Source organism: Tenebrio molitor, chromosome 4, assembly GCF_963966145.1.
Source record: "Tenebrio molitor chromosome 4, icTenMoli1.1, whole genome shotgun sequence".
Lineage (NCBI taxonomy): Eukaryota > Metazoa > Arthropoda > Insecta > Coleoptera > Tenebrionidae > Tenebrio > Tenebrio molitor.
Genome location: NC_091049.1, coordinates 4,250,631 through 4,276,148, shown reverse-complemented (window position 1 = coordinate 4,276,148; position 25,518 = coordinate 4,250,631). Strand labels below are relative to the sequence as shown.

General features: G+C 39.4%; 3 protein-coding genes across 5 annotated transcripts in view; 1 reads left to right on the top strand and 2 right to left on the bottom strand.

Annotated features, from left to right (window-relative positions):
• LOC138129175 (facilitated trehalose transporter Tret1-like) overlaps nucleotides 1–25,518 on the bottom strand; it is a 53,854-nt gene that overhangs the window by 21,216 nt on the left and 7,120 nt on the right. The gene's annotated exons all lie outside the window — the stretch shown is intronic.
• On the bottom strand, nucleotides 317–24,192 carry Actbeta (inhibin subunit beta). 3 transcript variants are annotated; one of them, XR_011159132.1, is made up of 4 exons: nucleotides 23,419–24,192; nucleotides 2,774–2,979; nucleotides 845–2,588; nucleotides 317–784 (listed from the first exon to the last, which is right to left on the bottom strand). XR_011159132.1 is itself a non-coding variant. In XM_069045435.1 (3 exons), the coding sequence occupies exons 1-3, from the start codon at nucleotides 23,912–23,914 to the stop codon at nucleotides 1,980–1,982; spliced, it is 1,311 nt and encodes a 436-aa protein (XP_068901536.1). In that variant the 5' UTR covers nucleotides 23,915–24,192; the 3' UTR covers nucleotides 317–1,979. The 3 variants fall into 3 exon arrangements, 1 of the variants encoding a protein (XP_068901536.1); XR_011159133.1 differs by having other exon boundaries at nucleotides 317–805; nucleotides 917–2,588; XM_069045435.1 differs by having other exon boundaries at nucleotides 317–2,588.
• LOC138129177 (myrosinase 1-like) lies at nucleotides 3,171–5,636 on the top strand. Its single transcript, XM_069045432.1, has 5 exons — nucleotides 3,171–3,432; nucleotides 3,479–3,561; nucleotides 4,151–5,220; nucleotides 5,268–5,374; nucleotides 5,479–5,636. Exons 1-5 carry the CDS (start codon nucleotides 3,377–3,379, stop codon nucleotides 5,615–5,617), a joined length of 1,455 nt encoding a protein of 484 aa, XP_068901533.1. The 5' UTR covers nucleotides 3,171–3,376; the 3' UTR covers nucleotides 5,618–5,636.

Genomic DNA, 25,518 nt, shown 5'->3' with positions numbered 1-25,518 from the left:
AAGAGTTATTGAAAGACAGGAAGACATAGATGAGAAAAACAATTAATAAAAATTGAAACTCTTCTAGAACTGGACGAGGCGGGGTTACGATTACACTGTAGACACATTCTGGGTATACCACGTGACACGTTCTTCTCGCATCATATAACGTGCACAGCTTTGATTTTTTTAATTTCTGCTTCCAAGAGGTAAAAGTAGTAAAGAATCTTGTCGTTGGCAAACTTACCTAATCGAAAGTTGTTGCATGAGTGTAGATTTTTGGTCGAATTCTCTTTTTCGATGTTGTGGGTGGGGAGTGGGTTCGAGTAAAGCCATAGATTTTCAAATTTTTTTATTCGATTAATTACATTTTTAAATTCAGGAACATTTGTCGATTTCTCTCTTTAATAAAATTGCATCACTAAATGAGCTAATTATTATCAAATTATTATGTAGGTTGCAAAAGCTAAATTTATTCATATCAACGACCGTACAGTACATTTTCCACGATCACCGTAAAATATTCTGGTCGTAAAATCGGGAAAGGGGGCCGCGTGGGCTCCGCCCCTCCCTCCTTAGAATACTTGTAACGTCTCTTTATAGTAAGGCAAAATTTTGGGTATAGTTGCGTAGATATAGAGTGCAGGGGGGCCAGCTGGGACGACTCGGCCACTAACACGTCCCCAGGTCAGACCAAAATATGCCGGGAACACACTACAATGATATGTGTCGACCTGGGAGCTGCCCGCGACCCGACCAGATCTAAGCTAATGGAAGTCCGATGGAGGGCCGATCGGCGACCCGGCTGGCACCCGTCGTCAAGTGCCTATGAGTATCATAACTGGACTAGCATTTATATACTTACAATGAGAGTTATACTGCGACTTTGCTATATTAATGAGTACTTTTGGTTATCTTATTGTCATTCAATGCTTACGATTTACATCCGAAAACAGGCGGCAGTGAACAATAATCTAAGTCCCACGAACGCAAACGTACAGACTAAACACAAGAGAATCACAGGTTACAATGGTAAAACATAGATCACAAACGAACAGACGATTAGTACAATCACAAAACCTCAAGCAAGCCTCCGGCGTCATGTACAAGGCTCGGCTGGGTGGCTGGATGGGTGGGGGCGCGCGCGCGTGTGTATGTGTGTGTGTGTGTGATATTCAATTGTTTTTATATTAATTATCATCTCCATCATTATCATTTTATACAGGTTCAATCACGAATCGTCAATTTACAGTGTACGTGCGGCCGCCCGGAGTGCGGGCAACCAGCAATACGCGATTGGTGTAAACAAGATTTCCTACTAACAACGGGCGGCGGGGCGGGGGCGGATTTCGGCGCGGTCTGGGGGCGGCGGGGAACGTGGCGCTATTGGTTACCTAAAACATTACCTACACAAGGCACTTAATAATAAATCCAAACGCGAAGGGGCGGGACGGATCGGAACGACTCCTCACTTTGGGAGTTACGCAGAAATACCAACGAAAGTGCTACAGTTTTGATCGGTCTTTATTATTTATTAAAATGCTACGTGTTATTTGAGAAATACATTACAAATCTCGCAAGCGGCGATTGAATTTCTCAAAATGAAATACAGTTGCAGTTTGAGAAATACACGTTCCAGATTATGGGTCTAATTTTTTTGAGAATTACAGGACGTGACGTTCCGAGTAGTTCCGATCCTACCGGACCGTAATCAACAATAATGGCGAAGCTACAGTGACAAATCCGCTCTCACCCCACCCGACTACCCTACCAATGGGATATTTGTTAATAAAGTCTTTGAGTATTTTCAAATTTTCCTTAGTAAAATATTGGGCACATGTTCAGTCCGAAATTGAAATACCTACCTTGGGACCCTCGTCCTACAATAATAATCCTACTTAATCATAATGAGAATATCCCTACGAAATTGGTAACACGAGAAAACAACAGAATAACTAACATTTCACAAGTCCGTCGAGAACGTCCGAACTGGAGGAAGTCTACGGACAACCGCACTCGTCGACCACCATCTTGGGCAGGTCCCTTTTGATAATAGTCATATCAGGTCCGTAATAGATTAAACTCATACTAGAGAACTTGAGCGGGGCGCAGCAGGGCTGCATCCCGCTGAGGTGGTGAGTCTTTCTGACCTCCTCGATCACGTGCGTGTGGTAGGTGACGTAGGTGTCGGGGGTCCGGTGAAGTCCGCAGTCGCCCCTGCAGTAGTTGGCGTGGTAGCCCTGCGGGGCTATCACCCAGTCGTCCCAGCCCAGCTGCTTGAAGCTGACGTAGAAGCGCTGCTTGCAGCACTGGTTCCCGGAGTCCTCCGAGCAGTCGAGGGCGCGCCGCCTCACCCGCCGCGCCGTGCTGGGGTCCGTGCGGACCACGAGGAACGGCCGGTTCGGATTGCTCTTCTTCTCCGCCTCGGTGTTGAACAGGTGCACGTGCCAGTTGCTGCAACAGCTGCAGTCCACCAGGAGGCGCAACTTCTCCTTGCCGGACTCGGACAGCCACTGCTTCACGGCCTCGGTCAGGTCCACCTTCTGCCACCCGCTGCGGGACTCGTGCAGGGTCAAGGACACGGGGTCCGAGGTCGCCTGGTCGAACGCCTGCAGAACACAAAGAATATTCTCAACACCAAAAAACATAATCCTGAGTATTATCATTACTCCAAGACAGCATCTCCCTCTTTGCCTATACCTATCTCTATCTGTGCCCCTCCCCCTCCCACACTCTCTTGGGGGAACAAAACGTCGCCGACACCCCCTGTACATTTTTTTTCTCGGTGACTTGCCTGGGAATCGAACGTGACACTCTCTGGTAGACGGGATATGACTTTGAAGACGAAAATTTCCGTGGACCTGCACTGGCTCGGGCGGCGGCGTCTGATGTCCGCCTTCAGCCACAGCGTGGCCGTCCTCACTCGGAATTCCTGGCCGGCTTGTCCGGATTCCGGACTCACGCGGAATTCCAGCAGTCTATTGTGGTTCACAGCGGACCCTGGAACAGATTTGTCGCATTACTGGGCCGCCACCGGTATGCCGCCGAGGCGGGGGCGGCATCGTTCGGCGGGCCCTAATCCTCGAGGATCAAGTCTAGCAACCTTGGCGGAACGTCCCAAACAACTTTTGGGGATTTTTCGCCGAACGGAGTTGGGTTGGCAAAGGTTTTGGTTACTCAAATGTCAAACGCAATCGTAATATAAATAAACAGCAATTCGGGTTACGTAATAATGCACATAATGCTATCTAATTAATGGCAGTTTATCTTTCGTGCCGACGTTTACCGAAGTGTCCGCTCGGTTCGCATGTTGCTAATTAACAACCGACGATCGCTCGCAGTCTACTAGATAAGATAAACAACAGAAGTTTGAGTACATGTCATACAATTGAAAAAAATGAAGATCGCGACTTCATTTGTGTTTTTTTTTGCAGTTTTTGGGCGAAGTTTTTGGTGAGATCATTTGATTTTTTTTCATTGATTTGTGTTTATTTTTTAGTTTTAACGATAAATTTCCTGATGGGTTCTTGTTCGGAGTTGCCAGTTCAGCTTACCAAATCGAAGGCGGCTATGACAGCAGGGGTAAGTAGCAAAATTATGTTTAGATGTTTAGATGAAGTTCCAAATATACATTTTTTAAAATGACGAAGTTGTTTGTTTTATATCAGTTCAGGGTCATCCGTTTCTTTAGTATCAGAAAAAGATAAACAAAAAAAAATGCAAGTCAGCAAATTGAGACTTGCCGTTTGTTTTTTTTTTAATTAACAAGAATGGCAATTCTTATGATTCTACCGGGTGTTCATTTAAATTTATCCTCAAAGTTGGCATCGAAGAGTCGATTGTGAACGCACCAATTGTCCGTCTGCAAAATAAAAACACAAACAACGCAAAAGTGAGGTTAGCTTTATACTCTTCAATGCCAACTTTGAAGATAAATTTAAATGAACACCCGATAGCAAATTTAGTTGGAGAGATTTGACATTTCTGTGATCCAAAATGCAAATTTTTGACTTTTCACTTCATTCAGCTTTGAACTAATGTCAAAATTTTTGACATTTCTAAAATTGGAATTAAACCGAATCCTGTATTTCGTTTCTGCAAGATTTATAACAAATCAAAGAGTTCGCTTTTGACTCTTCTTGAAAAATCCAAATTTGGAAAAATCTTCTAGGCAAAGCCTCCTTTGATGGCTTCCCGGCCACGGATTCTTCCAACGCTGACATCGCTTGCGACTCCTACCACCTCTACCAGGAAGACATCGGCCTCCTTGACAATCTAGGAGTAGACTTCTACCGATTCTCCATTGCTTGGTCGCGGGTACTGCCCAGCAGTTACCCCCACCAAGTCAATCCCGACGCTATCCGGTACTACAACGCCCTAATAGACGGTCTCGTGGCCAAAAACATCACCCCAATGGTCACCATGCACCACCTCGACCTGCCCAAACACCTCGAATCCCTTGGCGGCTGGACCAACCCTCTTTTAGTCGATCTCTTTGTCGACTACGCCCGAATTCTCTTCGAGAATTTTGGAGATCGCGTAAAGTACTGGATCACTTTCAACGCGAATTGGATAGGATATGGTTCTGACTTTGCCCCACCCCAAGTGAAACATTCCGGAATTGCGGAGTACTTGTACGTCAAAAACGTCCTATTGGCCCACGCGAAGGTGTACCATCTGTACCAAGAGAAGTTCAAACAGAAGCAACAGGCCGAGTTGGGTTTTACTGTCGACGGGAAATGGTACCAAGCAGCAACTGACTCTCCTGAAGACCAAGAAGCTGCGAACAGAGCTAGAGAGTTCTGGATCGGTGTCTTTGCCAATCCCTTCTACGGAGATGGAGATTTTCCAAAACTAGTCCAACAAAGAGTGGGACAAAGGAGTAGAGATGAAGGTTTTTCAAAATCTAGACTTCCCGAGTTGACCCAAGAAGAACAAGAGTTGATCAGAGGATCTATAGATTTTTTTGGTGTGAACATCTACACCACTTTTCTAGTCAAGGACGTTCCAGAAAGTGACCAACGAGAACCTTCATTCCAGCACGATGTGAGAGTGAAGGTTCTCCAAGACGCGACCTGGCCCGGATCTGGGTCCAGTTGGTTGAAAGTAGTACCGTCAGGACTCAGAAATGTGCTGAATTGGATCAACACCAAGTACCACAATCCTTCTATTATTATCACCGAAAATGGGTTCTCTGATAAGGGAGAGATCCACGATCAGGGGCGAATCGACTTTTACAAGGTACTCCAAAAGGAGGTAAATTTTTTTAGTGTATTGGGAATTTGTAGAAATATTTGAGGGCGCTGCTCGAGGCAATCCATGAGGATGGGGTCAAGGTTAAAGGGTATGCTGTGTGGAGTCTTCTGGACAATTACGAATGGATAGTGGGGTACAGGTGAGTACCTAGATACTTTGTAGTTCTGGATTAGACTCGACTGGCAGCTTAGTGTCTGCTACGCAACGGTTGAACTCAAGTAGAAATTAGTTGTTTTTTTTTAGTGAGAAGTTCGGCTTGCACCATGTCGACTTCGCCGACCCCCTCCGCAAGCGCACCCCCAAATCCTCTGCCCTCTGGTACAAGAAACTGCTCGAGCGTCGACGATTGGACGAACCAAGTGAAATTAGACTAGAACTCTAATAAACTTCTCTTTTTATTACGTTGAAATTCCTTCAGCTATCCTTATCGATTCGACCGTCGCGCCTCCATTTAATTGTCGCCGAACCAGTCTAGGTGACTTCAACGCAAGAGGACGGACACAGCGCCACAGGTGTTCAAATCTCCGGTGACACCGCTCTGCACACTTCCGCGAAATGGCGACCGGTGCCTCTAATGGCGGCTTCGGACACAACCTCCATAAATAAGCGGACTCGCTCGCGTCCATCCCCATAATAAGAGAATCCTTTTTGCTGATCAGACAAGGCTGTGTGTTCCGGCGAGACGGGATATCGACGTCCTATTTTCGTTTTTTGCCTCCTCTTAATTTACTTATCTCCGTTTCCGAAACGCCTTTGATTTTACGAGGGTTTTAACGACGAGGACCGGATCGGATGCCAGCGCATTCGAATGCACCGCCGTACGACGGTCACGTGATTTGTTGCTGCAATTACACTCAAATTGCACTGCGAAAATGCAAAAAGAAAGGTAGAAGTAACAGCGCAAAACGTAAAATGGCGACGCCTTGACAATTGTCATTTTTGAAAAACGCGCCGAAATTGTCAACGGGGATTGGTCGAGATCAACAGAATTACTTGACAGCACAATAATTAATTATCGTCTCAAGTGGTTCTTTTACTGGTGTTTGCTACACTTAAAGTACCTAGGCCTTCTTATAAAAGAAAAATGATAATAAATTACTGAACACCTAATATGTATTTATGAAAAATAAAGATATTTAACATTTGTGACAATTAAAAAACCCCCACGCTGATTGGTCGATTCAGCTGAACTCTTTATAAATCGAAATGACGTCTTTAGTGCCTTTTTATTTGTGTTTTGAGTGTATTTAGAGGATAAAGCCAGTTTTACAGCTGATAAATGATAATAAAAATAAGAAGGTTGCGTAATAAATCAATGGAGACTAAGAGTTATAATGAAGGAATTACAATTAATTTGAGTGTCGTAAAAGTGAGGTTATGCTTGAAGAGGACATGTCTAGAAGGTCAATTTTATAGGAATTCTGGTTTTGTGAAATTTTTTTGAAATTTATCCTCCGAATATTTAGGGTGGGAGATTTGTAGTACTGACGTCATCAATCTGAACTGCAGCGCTAAAAATTCCCCGAGGTACCACTTGCTAAAGTTAAAAAGAAAATTCGGTACTATTCTCGTAGTTCTGGTTACGGTTCTGCGGATTGGTGCCCCATTTGTCGCAATTTTATCGTCCTCCAGATAAAAAAAATTGTTTGACGTTTGAAAAATCCCGGGATAATACGGCACGGTGATTGGTCAAGTTCGCCACGTCATCGCATTTTTCACGGGCGATTTGTATTTTTTATTGCGGAAATCAAGCGCGATTTGAATCGAATTGTCGTCTCGGCGGTCTTTTTATTCGTGTTTTGAGTGTGTGCTAAGGTCGGAGTCGCTTTTATAACTACGAAATGATAATAAACTCCACAAACTTACCGAATAAACAAGTGGAAATAAAGAATGAACGGTACTGATTCGGGGTATCGTAAAAGTGAGGTTATGGGTAAGTTATTTGCTGAGGGATGTGTCTACAGTATCATTTCTAACCTCAAATAACAACAGTGGATTTTGTGATATTATTCATTTGAAATATTTCTGTTTCAGCGGACTAGATTTGGGTTCGACGACCCGGACGGGGGTGCAGTCGTGACGTCATCAGTCTGAATCATCGCCCAAGATAAATCTGCAATTCACGAAATACAGGATGGTTGGTTAAGTGAGAAGGTGAGGTTAGAAGTGTGTTGGTGTCATGTGACCCTGTTTTTAAACAATGGCGTCTAAACTAGCTTAGCGATAAGATTTTTACTATAAAATGAGAATCGTTCGGTTCCTATCTGTGTCTCAGATAAAATGGGCAAACATAAAAGAACCCCAAATATGTTTCTAGAAAATTTTACATGACTGCAGAAATCAATCTAATTCTGCCGAGACGTTTTATTCGAAAGTTGGAGTCATTTCTCGCGAATTTACGACAGCGTCCTGTACATTTTCATCCATCAGCACAAGTCGACCCTGTCAAACTGGTAAATCCGGTCGCGATTGATTTCCGAATCTGGATCGTGTTTCGCGATTTTAAAATGCAGTCGCCGTCGCGAGTTCAGTCTGCAGTCGTCTTCCCCCACCCGTGATGTGAGGTTATGTTTGCGTAAATCCCGCTTTACGACCTCGGGAGTGTTAATGAGGCGATACAATTAAGCAAAGTGTCCAATAAACCCGCCATAAACCTAAACGTCTTGTCAATTGACAGCGCTAATTGACAGGACAGACTCGCAACCAACCCCATCGTCGATTATGTAAATGCGCGGCCATAAAAATATGTTTGTTGTGGCGTGTCTGGTGCAGTAAAACCTCCACGACTCAGACTGAACCATAAATATGAAATTTACCATCTAACATGTCTCACTTGCCACAGTAAAAATGGAGCACAATTGCGAGTTTATTGCGGAATTTAGTGGGCGGGTAGGCAACCAGTTGTGCGCGTTGGAGAGAGAAAGGGTGGCGGATGTCGACGGGAAATTCGACAGTAATTGAGGTGTACTTAGCTGCATTTCGCGTGTCGCCACCCTCACATGCGATTTTAATGGGACTCAGTTCCGGTTAGTATCGGCACTGAAAAAATTATAAGCTGCAGCGTACACGGACGATTGGCCACCGCAGTTACGATGACAAATGGACTAGTGGGACAGGGAAAATAGGAATGTGGGTAAGGAGGTGAATCATCCCCCGTTAATGACGGATACAGAGAGTTTGGGGGTTGTAAAATCGAATTGGTGATTCAAATGTCGATATAAAATATGTTTTCATTCTCTTTATATTCGAGTATTATGTCTAGTGTCTCCATTTCCGGTTTAAACCCCAATGTAAAACTTTTACGGGGTGTAAACACCCCACCGGCGACGTTTTAAATACACATTCCAGACGAGGTCCAAATTGGGACGAGATAAAACACGAGACATAAAAATTGTTTTCTGTGTGAGAACTGCATACATTGTAAGCACTTAGGTAATTTTTATAGACCGCTACATTATCGGTTTTGTGGTTGTCAAGAATGTCTCGATATCCGAGTTAAAAGTGCCATAAAACACGACAATAAATCTACAGCGACAACCGGACTCTCGTCCTAAATTACGTTCTAAAAATGTGAATAAAATTTTTTGAATGGGAGTCGTCGACGACGCAGCGAAAAAATTCGCCGACTCTATCGACTCGACTGGAAACAACCTTGAAAATGGGGCTAATAGACGGGGATGAATGGGTCTCCAAGGAGATCATTGTTATGATAAATAGCTAAATATTGGGAACGAAACGCGGGGGTGTTGTGGCGGTTGATTGAGTGAAAGATTTTCGTTGGGGCTGTCCGGAAGTGGCATAGTAATGTCGGGGGTAGGTTAGGAGGTGGTGTCGTGTGTCGACCGCGACGGATACGTTTTGCAAGGGGCGAAATCGCGGGTAGTTCACCCTTCTAGTCGTCGGTAGAAATTGATTGTTAAATCAATACGAAATCAATAAGTGCTAAGTTGCTGCTTGCATTTAGGGGTGGTTTGGGACGTGACAGGTCTACAGACTAACAATGGGACAAGAGATTTCAAAGGATGGGAATTAATTGGTCCAGGATAGACTGTGTGAGCGAAAAAAATAGTAGGTACAGTTTTTTGCGATTTTTTCTAAAACTGGTGGAACCAGTTTGGTTTAACTGGGCTCAAAAGAAGTCTATGGAAGAGACGATTCCACAAGTACCAAAATCATCGCTTTGGGTGGCTCAGCCGGGAAGTAATGACCATTTGAAGTTTGTTTTCCAGAAGAAGTTTTTGTCTTTCGAAATTGATTCAAAACCGTTTCAATTTAAAAGATTACGCTAGCTGACTTTAGTAAATTCCGCCCAAGGACGTTATTTCATCACCTGCTATAGTGAGCAATGATAGAGCTTGTCGTGAGGATTCTATTTGGTCAAGAAGTGTTGCTCTGCGACTATTTAAAAAAAAAAGTAGAAAAACTAGCAAAACTGAAAAGAAGCATCCAGTAGATGTGAAGCCGAGAGTGGTGGAATCATCGACCGTGATAACTTACAGAAGAAAAAAGAACCAAATATTTACTACACCTCGGCAAAACAGCTTGGCACATGGCTGATGGATGCGTAGTGGACAGCATCTCCGGACTGTTTAGCAGACTTGCTTCATTGAGTGTACCGTACCTACAGCTGTAGCCACCTCTTTGTCTTACAGACACTCTCTTGTTTCCTCTTCTGCGCATTTCATGTCCCAAGCTGTTTTTGTTTGAAATTCTCAAAAAGGCCCAATGTTCCAAAAGACAAGAATTTTAGATTTTTGAAAAGTTTTTCCTCTAGAATTCAGTCGAAAATATCAAAATGCATCACCAGACTGAATATTTTTTAACCTAGGTAATTAATATACAGTCTATGATCATTTTTAGAACGAAAAGAAATAAATTATGAAATGGCAAGTTTTTGTCCTTTGACTCTATTAGACCAACCACAAAGTAAGAATAGAAGAAAAAAACTGTTGGTTTGCGATATTTTGTAAACTGTCAGGGCCAAATGAATTGAATTAGCCTGAGGAAAAGTCTATGGAGGAGAAGATTCCTCCAGTCCCAAAATTTTTATTCTGGGTGAAGTTAAAGAGTTATGACCGTTTGAAATCTTCATTAAGGAAAAAAAATTAATGGATTTAAAATGGGTATACATTAAGATATTAGACGAGCTGGCTTCAGAAATGGTCAAGTTCTGCCCAAAGGCTTCATTTCATCAGTTGGGAGAATGAAAAAGGTAACTTTGAGGACGAGTTTGGGGCTTGATAAGACGGCTATTATGGATAGTCTAGATTTGGTCAGATGTGTAATGATTCCACTTGACCAAAATTATTACTGTACGACCATTTTGTTCATTTGAGATTATCAGAAAGAGCCAATGTTTCAAAAGATAAGAATGTTAGATATTTTAAAAGTTTTTCCTCTAGAATTCAGTCAAAAATATCAGAATGCATCACCAGACTGAATATTTGTTAACTTAGGTAATTAATATACAGTCTATGATCATTTTTAGAACGAAAACAAAGTTTTGAGAATAGTTATTTACAGTAACAGTGAGTAAGGCAAAGCTTTCGTTCACGCGAATTGCTCCGCTTCGTGGACGGTGCAATTCGAGTGAACAAAAGCGGCCTTGCTCTCGAGTGCTGTATTTTGTTCGATACCTCCTTAGAAAGTAACTCTGTAAAAATAAATCACATTTTTGGACGGATCTGTTGCTATGGAAAAAGATAAAATAACAAAATTCTGTAACGTCAATAAAGTGGTGTGCACGTTGTGGAAATGGATGATGAAGAGTTAGTTATATGTTCCTAATGATTTCCTGGAAGAGGGAAGTGCCGCGAGGTACTAAATTTTGCCTAAAAATCAAAATTATCTTATCAGAAAGAATTGGAAACATTTACGAGTGAATGAAAACCAGTGAGTGAAAGAGAGTGAGCGAAAGTGAAGTGAACTAAAGAGAAACCTTCACACACTGGTAACTATGGATACAGACTCAATTTTAAGGGAGGCAGCGAACAAACTTTTTTTTTGCAATTTTTTTTTGTGGAATGAAACAAACATATCTTAAAGAAACGTCGTACAGTGACAAATGCGGTGGTACCACTATTGTCGTTCTAAGTACCTTAGTACGGCAACTATCACCATTTGAAATTTACAAAAAGTGCCAAAATTTTCCCAAAGGAATTTTTTTAAAATTTCGTTGAAAACTTTTTCTTGGATTCGGTTGAAATCGGGTCCGCATGGAAACAATTGACGACCAAACTTAAAAAATAGCAAATTTGTTGCATTCTGCAACGCCCTTTTATCAGCTACCCTATCTCCAGGCTCTATATTTCTCAACCTTCTTGTTATCACACACCGGAACAGCTCGACAACAATTTATGTTACTTCTCACATTCCGCTTTTTGCAACTTCCCCTTTTAATAAATTTTCTTCTTTACTATTCACCTCTCGACAAACAAGTCTTTGATCCTTTACAAACTTCCCACATTTCTTTTTTAATAGCGTGGTAATTATGCAAACACCTAACTAGACATGCAACTAAAACTAAAAGAACAGCAGAGGGAATATTAGTAGGACGATGAAAACAAATACTCGAGTTGGCGTGGATTTGTATCATCTCCGATCCATCAATAACGTCGTGCATAATAATGAGGCCACGTCAGATTTTGAAAAATGACAATATCCCAAATACAAAACATGGCACCGTTGTTTCGAATTTCGGACAAGGAGCTGTTGGCCTAGTTGTCGTGGGGGCCTGACGGAAAGGTGGCGCTAGGGTAGGTTCGACAGCGACACCTATCAATGGAGGGACGAAGCGATTAATAAGTTTTGAGTTGGCAACAGTTTAATGAATTAGTGAAGCTGGCAGAAAGTTAGTCAGCGATGAATATTTTATTGTATTAATATTTTATAGAGGGAACGAAATTCTTTTCTTTAGTGTTTTGGTTTTAATAAATGAAGATGGTAGTAAATTGGGAAAGGGGGAAAGACAGACGTCAAAAAATGTATGGGAAGGTGGGATTGTTTTTTGCGGCGTGTCACGTGGATAGATCTATAAAAGGAGCAAGCAGTAAAAGTGAAGGACTGCTGAGAAGTGAATATAAAAAATGGGAGTACACGATATGGGAAAGTAACCTTGAAGTGGAGACAAGGATGGCAACAGGTAAAAAACACAAGTAGGACACGATGATTTAAATATGAGCACGATAATTGTGACAAAGCCGGGGAAAAAAAGGAGGAGGATGAGCAGAGCGCCGACAAATTAAATCGGAGGACGAAGGACGAGGCGCAGGAAAAAACGTGTAGCCCGATCTGTCTACACGAAGGGCGAGTTCTTGTAAAAATTAATAATTCCTGCCATCCATATCCGGAGGCAATCGGGTTCAACATGTTGATAATAAAAGTTGTGAGGACCTTGGGCCCGTCCATCGACAGTTATAAAAAATGAGCGTGGAAGAAAAATCGTCCGGACGTCCGGGATCGGTGTCGGTGCATTCCGGCGTTAATGAGCCCCCGGGCGCACCGTGTGGGTGGCCGTGGCGGGGGCGAAGAGCGAGACCCTCCCGAATCTGAATATTTAATAGTGGAGAGACCGACGACTATGAGGTTGAACTATCGCAATAGTAAAAAATGATGTTTGAATGTCTGCGGCTGAACCGGATCGATGTGAGCGGCTCCGTCGTGGCGCTCTGGAAGTCGCCTCGTCTGCAGCGTCTACAGCGCCCAAAGAGGCCCGCTCACGAGAAACGATAAGAAAGTGGACGGGCGAGGGGACGGGAGTACCTCGAGAGATGTTAACAGGATTCGTCGTTGCGGTAATTAACAAAAGTGGGCCCGAGTGGTCGGGGTCGCTTGCTAATTGGGGCCGCTTCTTGACGACTTCAAAAATGAAAAATTACTGGTTTTGATCGCTTGGGAAATATTTTTTTTTTTTGATTCGGAATGTCCAGAATTATTTTACTAGTTTCGAGCGAGATGAAGGACAAGACAAATGTGGGACATTCGTTATGTAAAAGGGTTCAGCTCAAAAAACCCCAATTTAATTTAGATCTATTCAATGTAGATAACATCTTTTTGGATTTAAAAAAATATTTTTACTTTTTAAATAGTTCATTTTATGATCACCTGGTCTGAATTATTAAATTGCTTCCATAAAAAATTTCCTGTTAAGATCCGTCAGCAATTTTCATCTCTTAGAAAAAAAATTAGTAACAAATTCTTGCCGGAAATATTTTTGATATGCGTGTGTCCATAAATGATTGTCAGGTCCAGCTTCCTATGAAAACTTGTCAAATTTTGAATGTGCCGCTTGATAAGTATGTAGAATAAATTCGATAAAGTCACATTTTCAGGTTATGTTGTTGGCTATAAATTCTACCCTCATAAATTTTATCTAGGTCTAAAACCGGACGTATTTGCAATTTGTATTGAAAAATACAGATTTTTGGTGTTTATTAACAGTGATAAACCGAATCGAAGGATGGAAAACTGGATTGAAAAGCGCGAATAAAACGCCATTAATGTCAGAAGTGACAGTTAATAATAAATTAAAATTGGGTATTTGTTTCAGAAAGAATGCACAATAAAAATTTTAAAGCTGTCTTGACCTGACAATCATTTATAGACACCTGCAGAAAAAAGAAAAGACAACATTTCAAATTAATGAAAATTATTCCTAATGAGAAAGTTTTCTACCAACTTTTAGTTTTAATTCACCGGTCATTATAAGAAATAGCTTTTTACCCTACTTTGTTTGAATTAATTTATCGATTATCTTTTTTCTTCGTCTTTTTGTAAACAGACTAAGGGTGTCAGGCAACGATATTTTTTTAGTGCGTAAAAAGTAGAAGATCGTTTGAGAGCCGTAATAATTTTGGTTATGTGAATTACATGAAAATAAAATAACTGTAATAAAAAAAAACAAGAAGAGCACCAAAATATTGTGGTTACTGATACGTATAATAAAGAGAATATTTAATAAAAAAAGTCTACCAAAGGAAAGACTATACAAACAAATCAATTTTCAAATAAAAAAAAAAATGGATTTTAAAAGAAGTGGTAAAATTTAAAAAAAAACAATTTTTAGAACACTGATAAGTTTGAGATAACAAGAAAAACGACATAAATTAAACAGCAAAGGTAATAAATGTAGGAACATAAATAAAAGGAATAAATGGGAGACGTTTTGAGCGAAACAAATAAAAGAGGACACAAGAAAAACAAATAATAATTTTGAATAATTTGTTTAGAATTAATTAAAATTTTTGACGTTTTTTAACAGAATTTCAAAGTGACTTGAAACTGTCAATTATATACTATTATTGCGTCTTTTAATTTATTATTCTCAAATACATTCTTTACGTTACTCACTAGTAGATTATATCATTATTTATTAACAAGAGTAGAAGTGAGTTTTTTTGTGCTGAGCCTAGAGACCGAGACGAAGCCGAGGTCGCAATGATTTTTTATTTTATCTTCAAGTAGATCACAAAAAATCGGAATGAACTCATTTATTTTCTTTTGCTGCCATTGCAGTTGCGAGCAATACATTTTGGTCGTGAATGTCATTCTTTGACGCAATGGAAAATGCTCCATTGTAAAACGGCCGTAAATATCATAACCTATCATCATGTTGTATGACATAAATTATCATTTTTTTCTCATTTTGTTGACGCTTGGTTGACATGGGCATAATCAGGCAGGGAAATGTTTTTAATTTGTGACAATCTAATCAAATTTTGAAATGATATTGACGACCAAAATTTATTGCTCGCGACTGTACAGTAAAATGACAATTTTCAAATTTTAAGGCACCAGTAAGTCCTAGTTCTCTTGTTGCAATATTATTAGTAAAGTCTACTAAATTGTGAAGTTTACTTTTTAACGTTGAATGGCCATCTTGCTATTTTTGATTTTGACATCTGTCATCCGTGCACATGGGCGACTCGTGTTACAACCACAGTGACATCGGTTGAATATACAGGGTGTTATTGAAAGTTGTACAGATATTTTAACCACGAGCCTGGCTTCATGTAGAACTCGGAAAAAATATTTAAAAAATTTTATCAAAAAATAAAATGACATTTATTTTTTGAGCTAAATTTTTTTTAATTGCTTTTAGTTTTCTACGTTGTCCTACACCCTTGTAGGTAAAATTTCGGCACATTTTAAAAATACACCCTGTATATCATGTTTTATAAAATGTCCGGTTACAAAGAAAAAGCCACTTCAACCGTTTCTATAGAGACTCAATCGCTTGAAGATAAAATTTCTTATTTCCAAATTCACACTTGTAATGAAAAAATTCTCTTTTTATAGTTTTTTTGGTGAAGAAATTGTCTTGTTTTATAACGTTTTATTAGCGACACAACGAATTTTAGTTGGTGCCTCATTTGTAATTTATTATTTCTTTTTTTAAATTAAAATTTTGATTTCCTAAACAAAATTTCTTTACTATCTTTTTTTTGTCCAAACCTCTGCACCTCTGCTTCATAATGTTTTCTTGATTAGGATTTTATCACTATTTTCATTTCACATGTTTTGTTTAATTAATAAATATGTATTTTAATAAATCGTGCAACAAAAGTTGTGGAATTAATGAGATGAGAATAACCGAGCAGTTTGCTAAAAACTAATATCATATTTTTTAGAAATAACAAAGGTTATTTACAGAGAATGTTAAAACTGTTTTTTTTTTTGTGTTGAAACACAAGTACTCGTACATATTAAATTAGAGTAGATGTACTCTCTGTATTTTCAGCCCAAAAAAAAATAATTTCCAACAACAAATTTCAATACGAAACTCATCTCGTTACATTCGTAGACATGAACTCATAACAGACGAAAAAACTAAAAATCAGCAGGAGGATGCGAACCCACACGAACCGCCTAGAGAGAGAATCGTAATAAGAGCCGTCCCGCAAAAAACCAATTTCCATAGATCATCCCCCGCTTAAATACATTCAAATTTGAAAAAACAAACGGAATCAGTGAAGCCCGAACTGCTTAATTCTCGATTAAAAACAATTAAAAACCGAGACGTATAAAAGGGAGACATAAAACCGACTTAATCCGAAGTAAAAAGTCATAAAACGGCGCCTTTTAACGACCCCAAAATGAAATTTTAATGTTCGAATGGATACAATAACAGCCAAACATCATTAAGAAAATCAACAGAAACCCGACCTCCCTCAGGTGAAACAAAAACAACACGCGCTCCTCCGCCAATCAGAAAAACCCAATCAACCGGGATGGAAATCCACGGTTATGTATCCCGACCCGAAATTAATATCCCCGAACGTTGCACCGGGGACACTTTCGCCGTTTCCTGCCGTGCTAGATGGAAGGTGAGGGCGGGAGTGCACCTCCGGGAGACGGCGGGAATTTCCGGAGACCGGAAGACGGCCCAGGACGATCTTACACCGAAAATTACACAGAGAAATTGGGCCGTCCACTAGTTGCAGGATCATACTTGGAAAATGATTGATTTGATCGCTTTCATTCCACAATTAAAACTGTACGAATCAAGCCGCGAACTGACGTTTTTTCCTCACGGCCAAGTTGCAAGTTGAAATGTTGTCAGTGGTGGTGACATTTTTGTATTGAAATCAGATTTAAGTGCTTATTTTGTACTGCTTTTGGAGTTCCTCAAGGTCTAGTACTAGGAACTGCCGTACATACTATGAAAACTTTTACAGATTTGTACATTTGATGTAAAAAACTTCAATACCGTATTTATTTGCTATCATAAATATAAAATAGAGAAAATAATTATCTACAATAACTCCAACTGCCTTGAATTGCTTTCCTTTATTTACTCTTTCACGATAAAATGAAAATATACATCATTTTAGAGTAATAATAGACAGAAAATTAGCTATAAATAAAATCGTAAATTAACAGTAACAATAAAATGAAATGGCAATGATTTAAAATGCTAACATCAATTGTAGAAAAAGTTTTAAAAATAGTAAATGGTATTGAATTGATGTTTTCGTCTGAAGTAAATCTCTCTTTTTAGGAAAAAAGATTCAATTTTTAATTTTAATAGTTTTTTGTGTCTGAGTTTTCTGGCCGAGGCGCAGCCGAGGCTTGAAAACAGGTCAGGACTAAAAAGCACTTTTGGCAGAGGTGCACATTAAATTTTTTAGGCGACCGCACGATCTACAAACCAAAAGACATCATTGGAAAAATTACAAATTTATTTTTTCCATTTTCAAACACATAAATTTATTAATACATATTAACAATTTTTTAATAGTATTTCTTGCCAACAAAACTAAAAATTTACTATTTGCAATACAATTACTTATTTACATAATTTATGGTGACAGGACAATAACGCCACGGTCAGCGTCCGAAAAAGTGCGTCCGAAAAAGAGTTACTTTTCGTCCGCTTGTGAGTACGTAAAATTCCCGTTTTCATTAAGGGTGCCTAAATTTTTTTTTAATCTCGCGTTTCACATATTTTCGTTGAAATTCGAGTAGAAAACGAGCAAACATTTCCCCCTCGCCTTTTATCGAGACCGTTCCATCTGCGTTGTATCCTCTTAGGGCCGGCGGTCCGGTCCAGGTCCGGCTCTTGCGCTAATTCGACTCTCATGTAAACTGTCGCCGTTTATCGCCCCTGTGGGCATTCCGCTAACGATTTTTTTTTTCGGGCGACGCTCCCGAGAGCGCTCGGAAGCCGCACCTTTATCGAAAATAATGAAAATAGCGCCAGTCATGTCCGTTTCCCCGTTCGCAAGCGGGAAATTTTCGTATTTTTAGGCGCGATTCCAGGAACGGCTCGGACGGATTCCGTCCCCGCGTGCATGTGCGTGTGTCATGGGGAAATGTTCGATATATCGACCCGGAACGGGGTAAAGAGTAATAATTGATGGTAATTGCACGTTCCGGCCAGGAGAAAAGTCGAAAACAAAACGCGCCGCCGATCGATTCCGATAATTGATACCTACTTGCTGCAAATACGAAATTTCCCAAAGACATTCATAAATAAACTGGATGTAATTAATATTCTAGGTTATAAATAAATCAGGGTTAAAAGCGCACACATCGATCATTTGCATCTGGTTCGGATTAATTTTACACGATAACGATGTGGGCCTAGGAACTGGTCTCTTGGGTGTAAGGGGTGGCGCAAAAAATACAAAAAACAATACGTTTCACCGCAGCAAAAGTGTCGTATGCCAACAACACTTTACCAACAGGCGAAGGTCGGAAGTGCTGACGTGGCCTACGAACGAACAGACAGGAACCCCATTGAAAATGGATGGAATATGTATAATACCTAAGCCAATTTTTTCGATTCAGTAATTGGGAATGTGTTAATCCTAAAAAATCTTCTTAGGTGTTGGATTTTCTCATGGGCTATGAGTCATATCTGCGTTACATCAGTGTCGTCTCTCTCTCGCGCCTATTTGCATGTAAATTAGTCGTCATTTTCAGTTCTCATTTACAGATTTTTCCCTGGTTTATCACTCCGCCTTCGCGCAGATATTTCCAAGGTCACAACCCATGAGAGAATCCATAAAGATATAAAAGTAAAAAAGGAGTTTGTTCAATACTGATAGAGAAGGAGCAGATGGCGTGGGATGATTGTACAGACATTAGTCCAATTGAATACGTATGGGATGTGATGGACCAAGTACTAACATTATTTCCCTCACCACTAAATAACTTGGTAGAGGTTTTGGATTTTCTAATGGGCTATGAGTCTTATCTGCGCAAACGACGAATATCGGTCTCAGGTCTCAATTAGGCGCTACAAATCGACCGAAAAACATCATCATTCGTTACGTTAGTTTTGTCTTTCTTTCTCGTCTATTTGTATGAACTTGAATTTGAAAGTAGTCGACGTTTTCAGTTTTCATTTACAGATTTTTCATTGGTTTATCGCTCCGCCTTGGCGAAAATATTTCCAAGGTCACAGTCCATGAGAAAATCCAACACCTCTACCCAGAAAAATTAAGTAATTGGTTTCAGTTAAATGTAAAATGATATTTTGTCTTAGATTTGTTGTGTTTTTTTTTTTTTATTTTTCGGTCTCTTTAATTGCGTTTTTGAAATTGTGACATCACTAATTGAATTATTTTTAAAAAACAAATAGTAATAAACCAGTGGTTCAATTCTGCCTCTTGGATCACAGCCTTGCTAAGGACTCCAATTTGACACCAACGTTATCTTTGTCATATTTTGAATACCTACATTTTTATTTTTTGCATAAAAATAAAAATTCCCACTGAAAGTTCTGCAACTGTAGCCACATATGATGGTGCAGTTTCCGTCGTCGTCAAGGAAACCGTCCAATTTTGTTTAATTTTATTAATTTATGGGAGATTTCGTTATGCTGTGGAGGCAACGTACGATTTTCAGTTGGCGGTTGTCTTCCAAGCGAAAGTGATCGGCTGCGCTTAAGAGGGAAAACGAAAATTATGCAGGGTGAGTCATTAAAATATTTAAAGGGCACAGTAAAATTTAAAATAGAATGTTTTGGAAATTTAAATAAGAAAAATTTTTAAAAGCTACAAGGTCGCAATATTTTTAATATTTATTCGTCTACCAAGACCAAAAAGTGCATCTTTTTCGTCCGAGTCTGAATTTTCTGGCCGAGGCGCAGCCGAGGCTTGAAAACAGGCGAGGATAAAAGGCATTTTTGGCAGAGGTGCGACCGCACGAACTACAAAGCAAAAGACATGATTGGAAAAATTAAAAATTTAATTTGCATCTACCTTTTTCAAATAGATAAATTTATTAATACATATGTATTAACAATTTTTTAATAGTATGTATTTGTTATCAGCTTGCCAACAAAACTAGAAATTTACTATTTGCAATATACGATTATTTATTTACATAATTTATGGTGACAGGACAATTATTATTAGGGGTTTTGTCGATGGTGCCACGGTCAGCGTCCGAAAAAGAGTTACTTTTCGTCCTCTTGTGAGTACCTACGTAAAATTACCGTTTTCATTAAGGGTGCCTAAAAAATACATTTTTGAAAAATATCCAAATGGAAAGTACAAAATTTCAAAATTTATAACTTTGATAGCATCGTTTAAGCAGAGGTAATTTTTTTTTATAAATTTTGGAAAAAATAAAATTGGGACAAGTACAGTTGCGGACACGGAATTTTAGACGTCAAATTTATGTCAATTCAAAAAATGTAACAAACTTTTTTGAAAAATTATATTAAGCAGTGAGACATTTTCAAAAAATTGTAACTTTAATTCTTACTTATTTTTAGAAATCCCAAGTTTGTCATTTGCTATCAAAATGAAAAAAAACTTTTTTTTATGACAGTTTTTAGACTAAACGAAATGAAGCTAGGATTGGGTCATTTTATTTTGCAATATCCAAAAGTTCTTTTCAATAAAAAATTGCTAACTCCCTTTTTGAAAATTGCGACCACTATTGTGAAAATATCTTGATTCTTTTTATACTAGAAAAAAATTGTACATAAATAATTTTTAAATGATACAGGGTGGATAGTTTTTTCAAAAATATATTAGTAATTTTTTAGAACGCATTAAATTTTTTTTGTATTGTGAGGGCCACGTGGCTCGACCCGAGAACATCTCCGCCCCAGATCTGTCTCGCCGCCCGTCCCGTCTAATTTAAAATAATTTCGATGACTTCCACCCCCCACAAATATAACTCTCCGGCGATAAATCACAGTTCCGCCACCATAAATTCGGCGACCGTGGACGCAATAATATTCGTCGGCGCGTGTTTCGGCCGTGATAACGCACAGACTACAGAAAACAAGAGGGCGGAGGCGGCTCCCGCCACCAACCCTTTTTCTCCTTTTTATTATTTATGTCTTTGTTTACAATTAATAACGGCTTAATTAATTTAATTCCGCCGTTCTTTTTATCGGGGTGGCGGCGGCGGTTGCCGCTCGGGGTTGTTTTCTTCCGTTCATCGACGCCCTCCATTGTGCATGTACGGAATGGGATCGAATATTATCGTTTTCTTTGATTTCGCCCTCGCGTTCCGCTACATTAAGTGTGTAGGGGAGACGGCGGCGATCCGAAACCCCGCCGACTGTCCACCACGCTCCCATATTATTCTATTTTTGTTGTGAGGATTGGGGGCGGCCGAGTCGAACTATTAGGGCTGATTGCATGCACTTTTGCCGGGTGTACGGGACGCGGGGGTGGCTGGGTTGAGGTGCCAGGTTGGCAATTTGCCGGATTGAAAATTTTCCGATTGTGATAATAACAAAACGGAAAATGAGGGGGCGGAAACTCATCCGTGAAAAGGGACAACAATAAAAAACCGGAACAAACTGATCATGTCAAAAATTATACAAATTTTGAAAAGCGAGTCAACTGGAAACTTGAAAAAATCAATTAAAAAAACCCCCTGTGATTTTCGATATATAGGTCGTTCAAAAAAATGTACCAAAATCGTTTGTTTTTTTAACATTATCGATGCACACTGAGAAACTAGAATTATTTGTTACACGATAATTTGTGTTGCTTTTTCCAATTATAGATTTCGATGGTGTCACTTCCGGTGAAACCACAAACATGAAACCACTGAATCACATTTTCTTGTAGTATTTTTATCAGTAACTTATTTGATAAGCGTCTTATTTATGGTTCGTATAAAAATGACTAAAAGAAAGCTAGATCATTCACAACTTCAATATTAGTTCTGTTGAACAAGCACATTGCAAAATTGAAAAAAAAAGTTTTTTTCCGGAAACTTGTGTAGTTCGAGATGTGTATCATGCGATCACGTGACTAATTGAGGAAAACCAGAACATGAGTATTTTTCTGAATGAATTGACGCTTGGTATCAGTTCTCAAAATTTTGTAATTTTTCAAAAATTTTTAGGGTCACGTGACCAGTTACATAAATGAAAAAAATCTATCGTGAGATCAACGCAATCTGCTTCATCAAAACTAAATCCATTTAAATGGGTTCCGTGTCAAAAATTTTCCAAAAAAATAACTTTTTTGAATAATTTTCTAAGAGTGAATTCTTTCGTCATGTGACACCTCAGTGATATTTCGGTAACAGATAAACTGACACAAATCAATTAATTGATTTTTTGGAATTTGTATAAAATTCGAAAGGTTTATAATGCAGTCACGTGACCACAATTAGAACTTTTGAAACATTTTGAATTTTTTTTCCTTTTTCAGATTTTTTTTAAGATGACCATTTGAACAGTCACTTTTAGGTGCTTCATACAAGTTTAGTAACAATGATTTTTTTTAAATTTTTGTTCCTGAAACAATAATATAAAAAACTGCGACTGTCAATTTTTATTTTTCAGACATTTGTGATATGTTCTTAGGCCACCATGTGACTGATTCACTCAAAGTTCCATCAGAAATTAAACGCAAATATGAAAAGTACTTGGCTCTGGACTAACAAATAAAAAAAAAAGGTTTTTGAAAGAATTTTGAAAAAAATTTTTTACGTCTACAGCTACGAATTTTTTTCTTTATCACGTGGTCAATTCAGCACAACTTACAGGATAAAGAAGTTCAATAGTAAAAGTATTGATTTTTGTAACAGGATGTAAAAAATTACATTTTTTTTTTAATCAAAGCTAGTTAGCTAGTTAAAGATTTTTTTTCTTGATTTATACTAAATTCTGATTCAACCTTGAATTAATAAATCAGCCTTGATCGTTTTTATTTTTCAAATTTTTAGGTTTTCTTCGGAAATAGGTCAGTCGTTATATACGGAATGTGCCAAGAGTATTTTAATAAAAAATTGTATTTGGAAAATGTCGTTTTCGAATTGTAGTGTAGTTCACCCTGTATATATTTTTTCTTAAAATGATCGATTGGCTCTAGTGACAAAACGTCACAGGATTCATACTGTCCCTTTATAATTTTTTTTATGATGCAATAATTTCGCAAAATTTTGAAATTTATTTTTTGTGAGAAAAAATTGTTTAACAATAATTTAAATTTAGTTGTAATATCGACCTTGTACATGTGCGAATCGCGTGATGAAATTGTGAAGGTTGTGGGGTTTCGCGAGTCGGATGACGTATCGGGTTGGTTAAAATTGAACGGGGCCACCGTGTAGAGTGGTGCATCGTCCAGTGGCGTCGATAATAAAACTGCATCGCGTCCTTCCTAGATAAATAATAAATTTTTATCGACGAGTCTAGACGCCGTCCCCGACAGCAATGGCAGGGAAGTCGTCGGGGGTGGTGAATCCGTCAAGTCTTACCTTGTTCGGCGAACGAGATGATCTCCGACGTGCGTCCGTAGAAGTCGTCGAAGTCCATCGCCTCCGCCGTGGCGGTCCTGGCGCTCGTCGTAGCTACATTCTCTTCACTATTAGAGTTTCTAAGAAAATCACTGTTATCCTCGGCCCTGGACAGCGTCTCCATGATAACTTCTTTGGGAAGACTGTGCGTGACGTTGGGCTTGTGCCTCAAGCCCAGCTTGGTGAGGATCTGCCTCTTGATGGCCTCGAGACGGAGTCCGTCCGCCTCGGCGTTCTTGTAGACGCAGTTGGGGCAGGCCGCCTTGCCGCCCTCCTCGAGCGCGTCCTCCAGCTGGCGGACGTAGACGTCGTCGTCGGGTCGGCGGTGCCGCAGACGCTCGCCGCCCGCCGGCGTCAGCGAGCTGCACAGCAGGTAGAGGCAGGGCAGGGCGAGGGCCCACCTGCGGCCGCCCCCATGTGCCTTCCTCCTGCTCGACGCCATCTCGCTGCTACCCATTATCTGGGTTCGCGGGGCGAAGTCCTCGGCGTCGCTCCGGGGGCGCCTCCACCGCCGCAAGTACCGCCGCCGGTCCTCCACATCGCCTCACAGGACGGAATCGTCGGACACTGACATCGCACTGGTCCTTGCACGTTTCGCGGGCGGTGAAACCAAACTGGCCTTTCGGTCGGGAACTAGTTGGCTGAAAAATTGGAGTAGCGGGCGTCCCGATGCGCGTTTGTATCTCGCGGCGTGCTGATCGCAACTGACTCTAGAATTGGCCACTACTCCTCAAGTGCGACTACATGTCTAGAGTGCCGTGGATATAAGAGGTCCTTAAACACCGACCGCCGAGCTTTTCCATTATGTAATGGTATCAAAGGATCGGAAACACCTTCGGCGGACGCTTCGTTGTCGATAATTGGTACGGGGGTGGATGGGGGCGGCGTGACACCACTCGACACTGATGGCGCGTCAATCATTAACCCAAGAATTATTATCGCTCCTTCACGAGGATGGATCCATCCCTCTTCCTTCTTTCACCGATTAATCTTACGACCAAATAAATAAATTCTTAAATATTAATACAATATAAAAAGCAATACCTATTAATAAATAACAAGGAACAATCAATTTGTTTCAAAGATCTTTATTATCGAAATGCAGCTACCATTTAAATAATCCAGCAGTGATTTGATAAAAGAAAACTCATGGGTTGTAAATTAAAAAAAAAAGAGTAAAACGAGAAGGCAAAATTTGGTTATTTTTCACAATAATTTTGACCGTGGTTTCGAAAAATTTACAATTTAGATACAACTTACCAGTTCCCATGGTTTACTAATTAGGCAAACCTTGAAGAAATATTTTAAAAAACAAAAAATTCTTTAGCAGTCTTGACTAGTTTTTTAGTCTCTAATGAGTGCTTTTCCAGGTCAAAATGGTTTTGTTTTTTTTGAAATAAATCTTGAAAATATGCGGTTTTAATAGAAAGAAAGATATACAGGGTGTTTTGAAATAAACGTTCAAACACTAATGGTAATTAGTGACGACGGATAGAAGTTATTATCAAAAAATATTTATAATAAAGGTCTTTTTGTTTTTGAGATAAAAATAACTAAAAAATTGTTGGAAAATTGTTGGAAATTTCCAACAATCACTGAAGGTGATTAATAATCCGGTCTTGATTCCTTAGTAACAATAATAAAATAATTAATTGTTGCATGGTAAAATAACAAATACAAATAACAATAATTTATTATTTCAGATTGGTACAAGATTTGCTGAAAGAAATAGCAAAATATTAGTCAAAAGTCATGTTTTTCAAAATAATGCTAAATTTTGACAGCTTATTAGGTTTTGGATTTTTAGCAAACACATTTTTATTAAAAAATAAATTTTATTGTTTTATTGTTTTTTCTCCTTTGTAAACTGCCTCTTACTGCTCTAGAGCAAAATGTACAGATAACGAACCGTTGCCCTAGACAACACATTCAACGTTACATTTCTGACAGGTCTTGAAAAATTTGTCAAAACTGTCAAAAGCAAATGCCAAACCATTTTTAAAAGATTTGGAAGCTTCAACTTCAACTCGTGTCTGAGTAAATTGGACTTTTCTAATTGCC

Bases quoted from the DNA above. Each gene is read 5' to 3' on its own strand.
- LOC138129177 (XM_069045432.1), top strand. From the start codon at position 3,377: ATGAAGATCGCGACTTCATTTGTGTTTTTTTTTGCAGTTTTTGGGCGA. The intron at 3,433-3,478 runs GTGAGATCATTT...TTTATTTTTTAG, and splicing joins GTTTTTGGGCGAAGTTTTTG to TTTTAACGATAAATTTCCTG. The intron at 5,375-5,478 runs GTGAGTACCTAG...GTTTTTTTTTAG, and splicing joins GAATGGATAGTGGGGTACAG to TGAGAAGTTCGGCTTGCACC.
- Actbeta (XM_069045435.1), bottom strand. From the start codon at position 23,914: ATGGGTAGCAGCGAGATGGCGTCGAGCAGGAGGAAGGCACATGGGGGC. The intron at 2,980-23,418 runs GTAAGACTTGAC...AATCTGTTCCAG, and splicing joins CATCTCGTTCGCCGAACAAG to GGTCCGCTGTGAACCACAAT. The intron at 2,589-2,773 runs GCAAGTCACCGA...TGTGTTCTGCAG, and splicing joins GTGTCACGTTCGATTCCCAG to GCGTTCGACCAGGCGACCTC.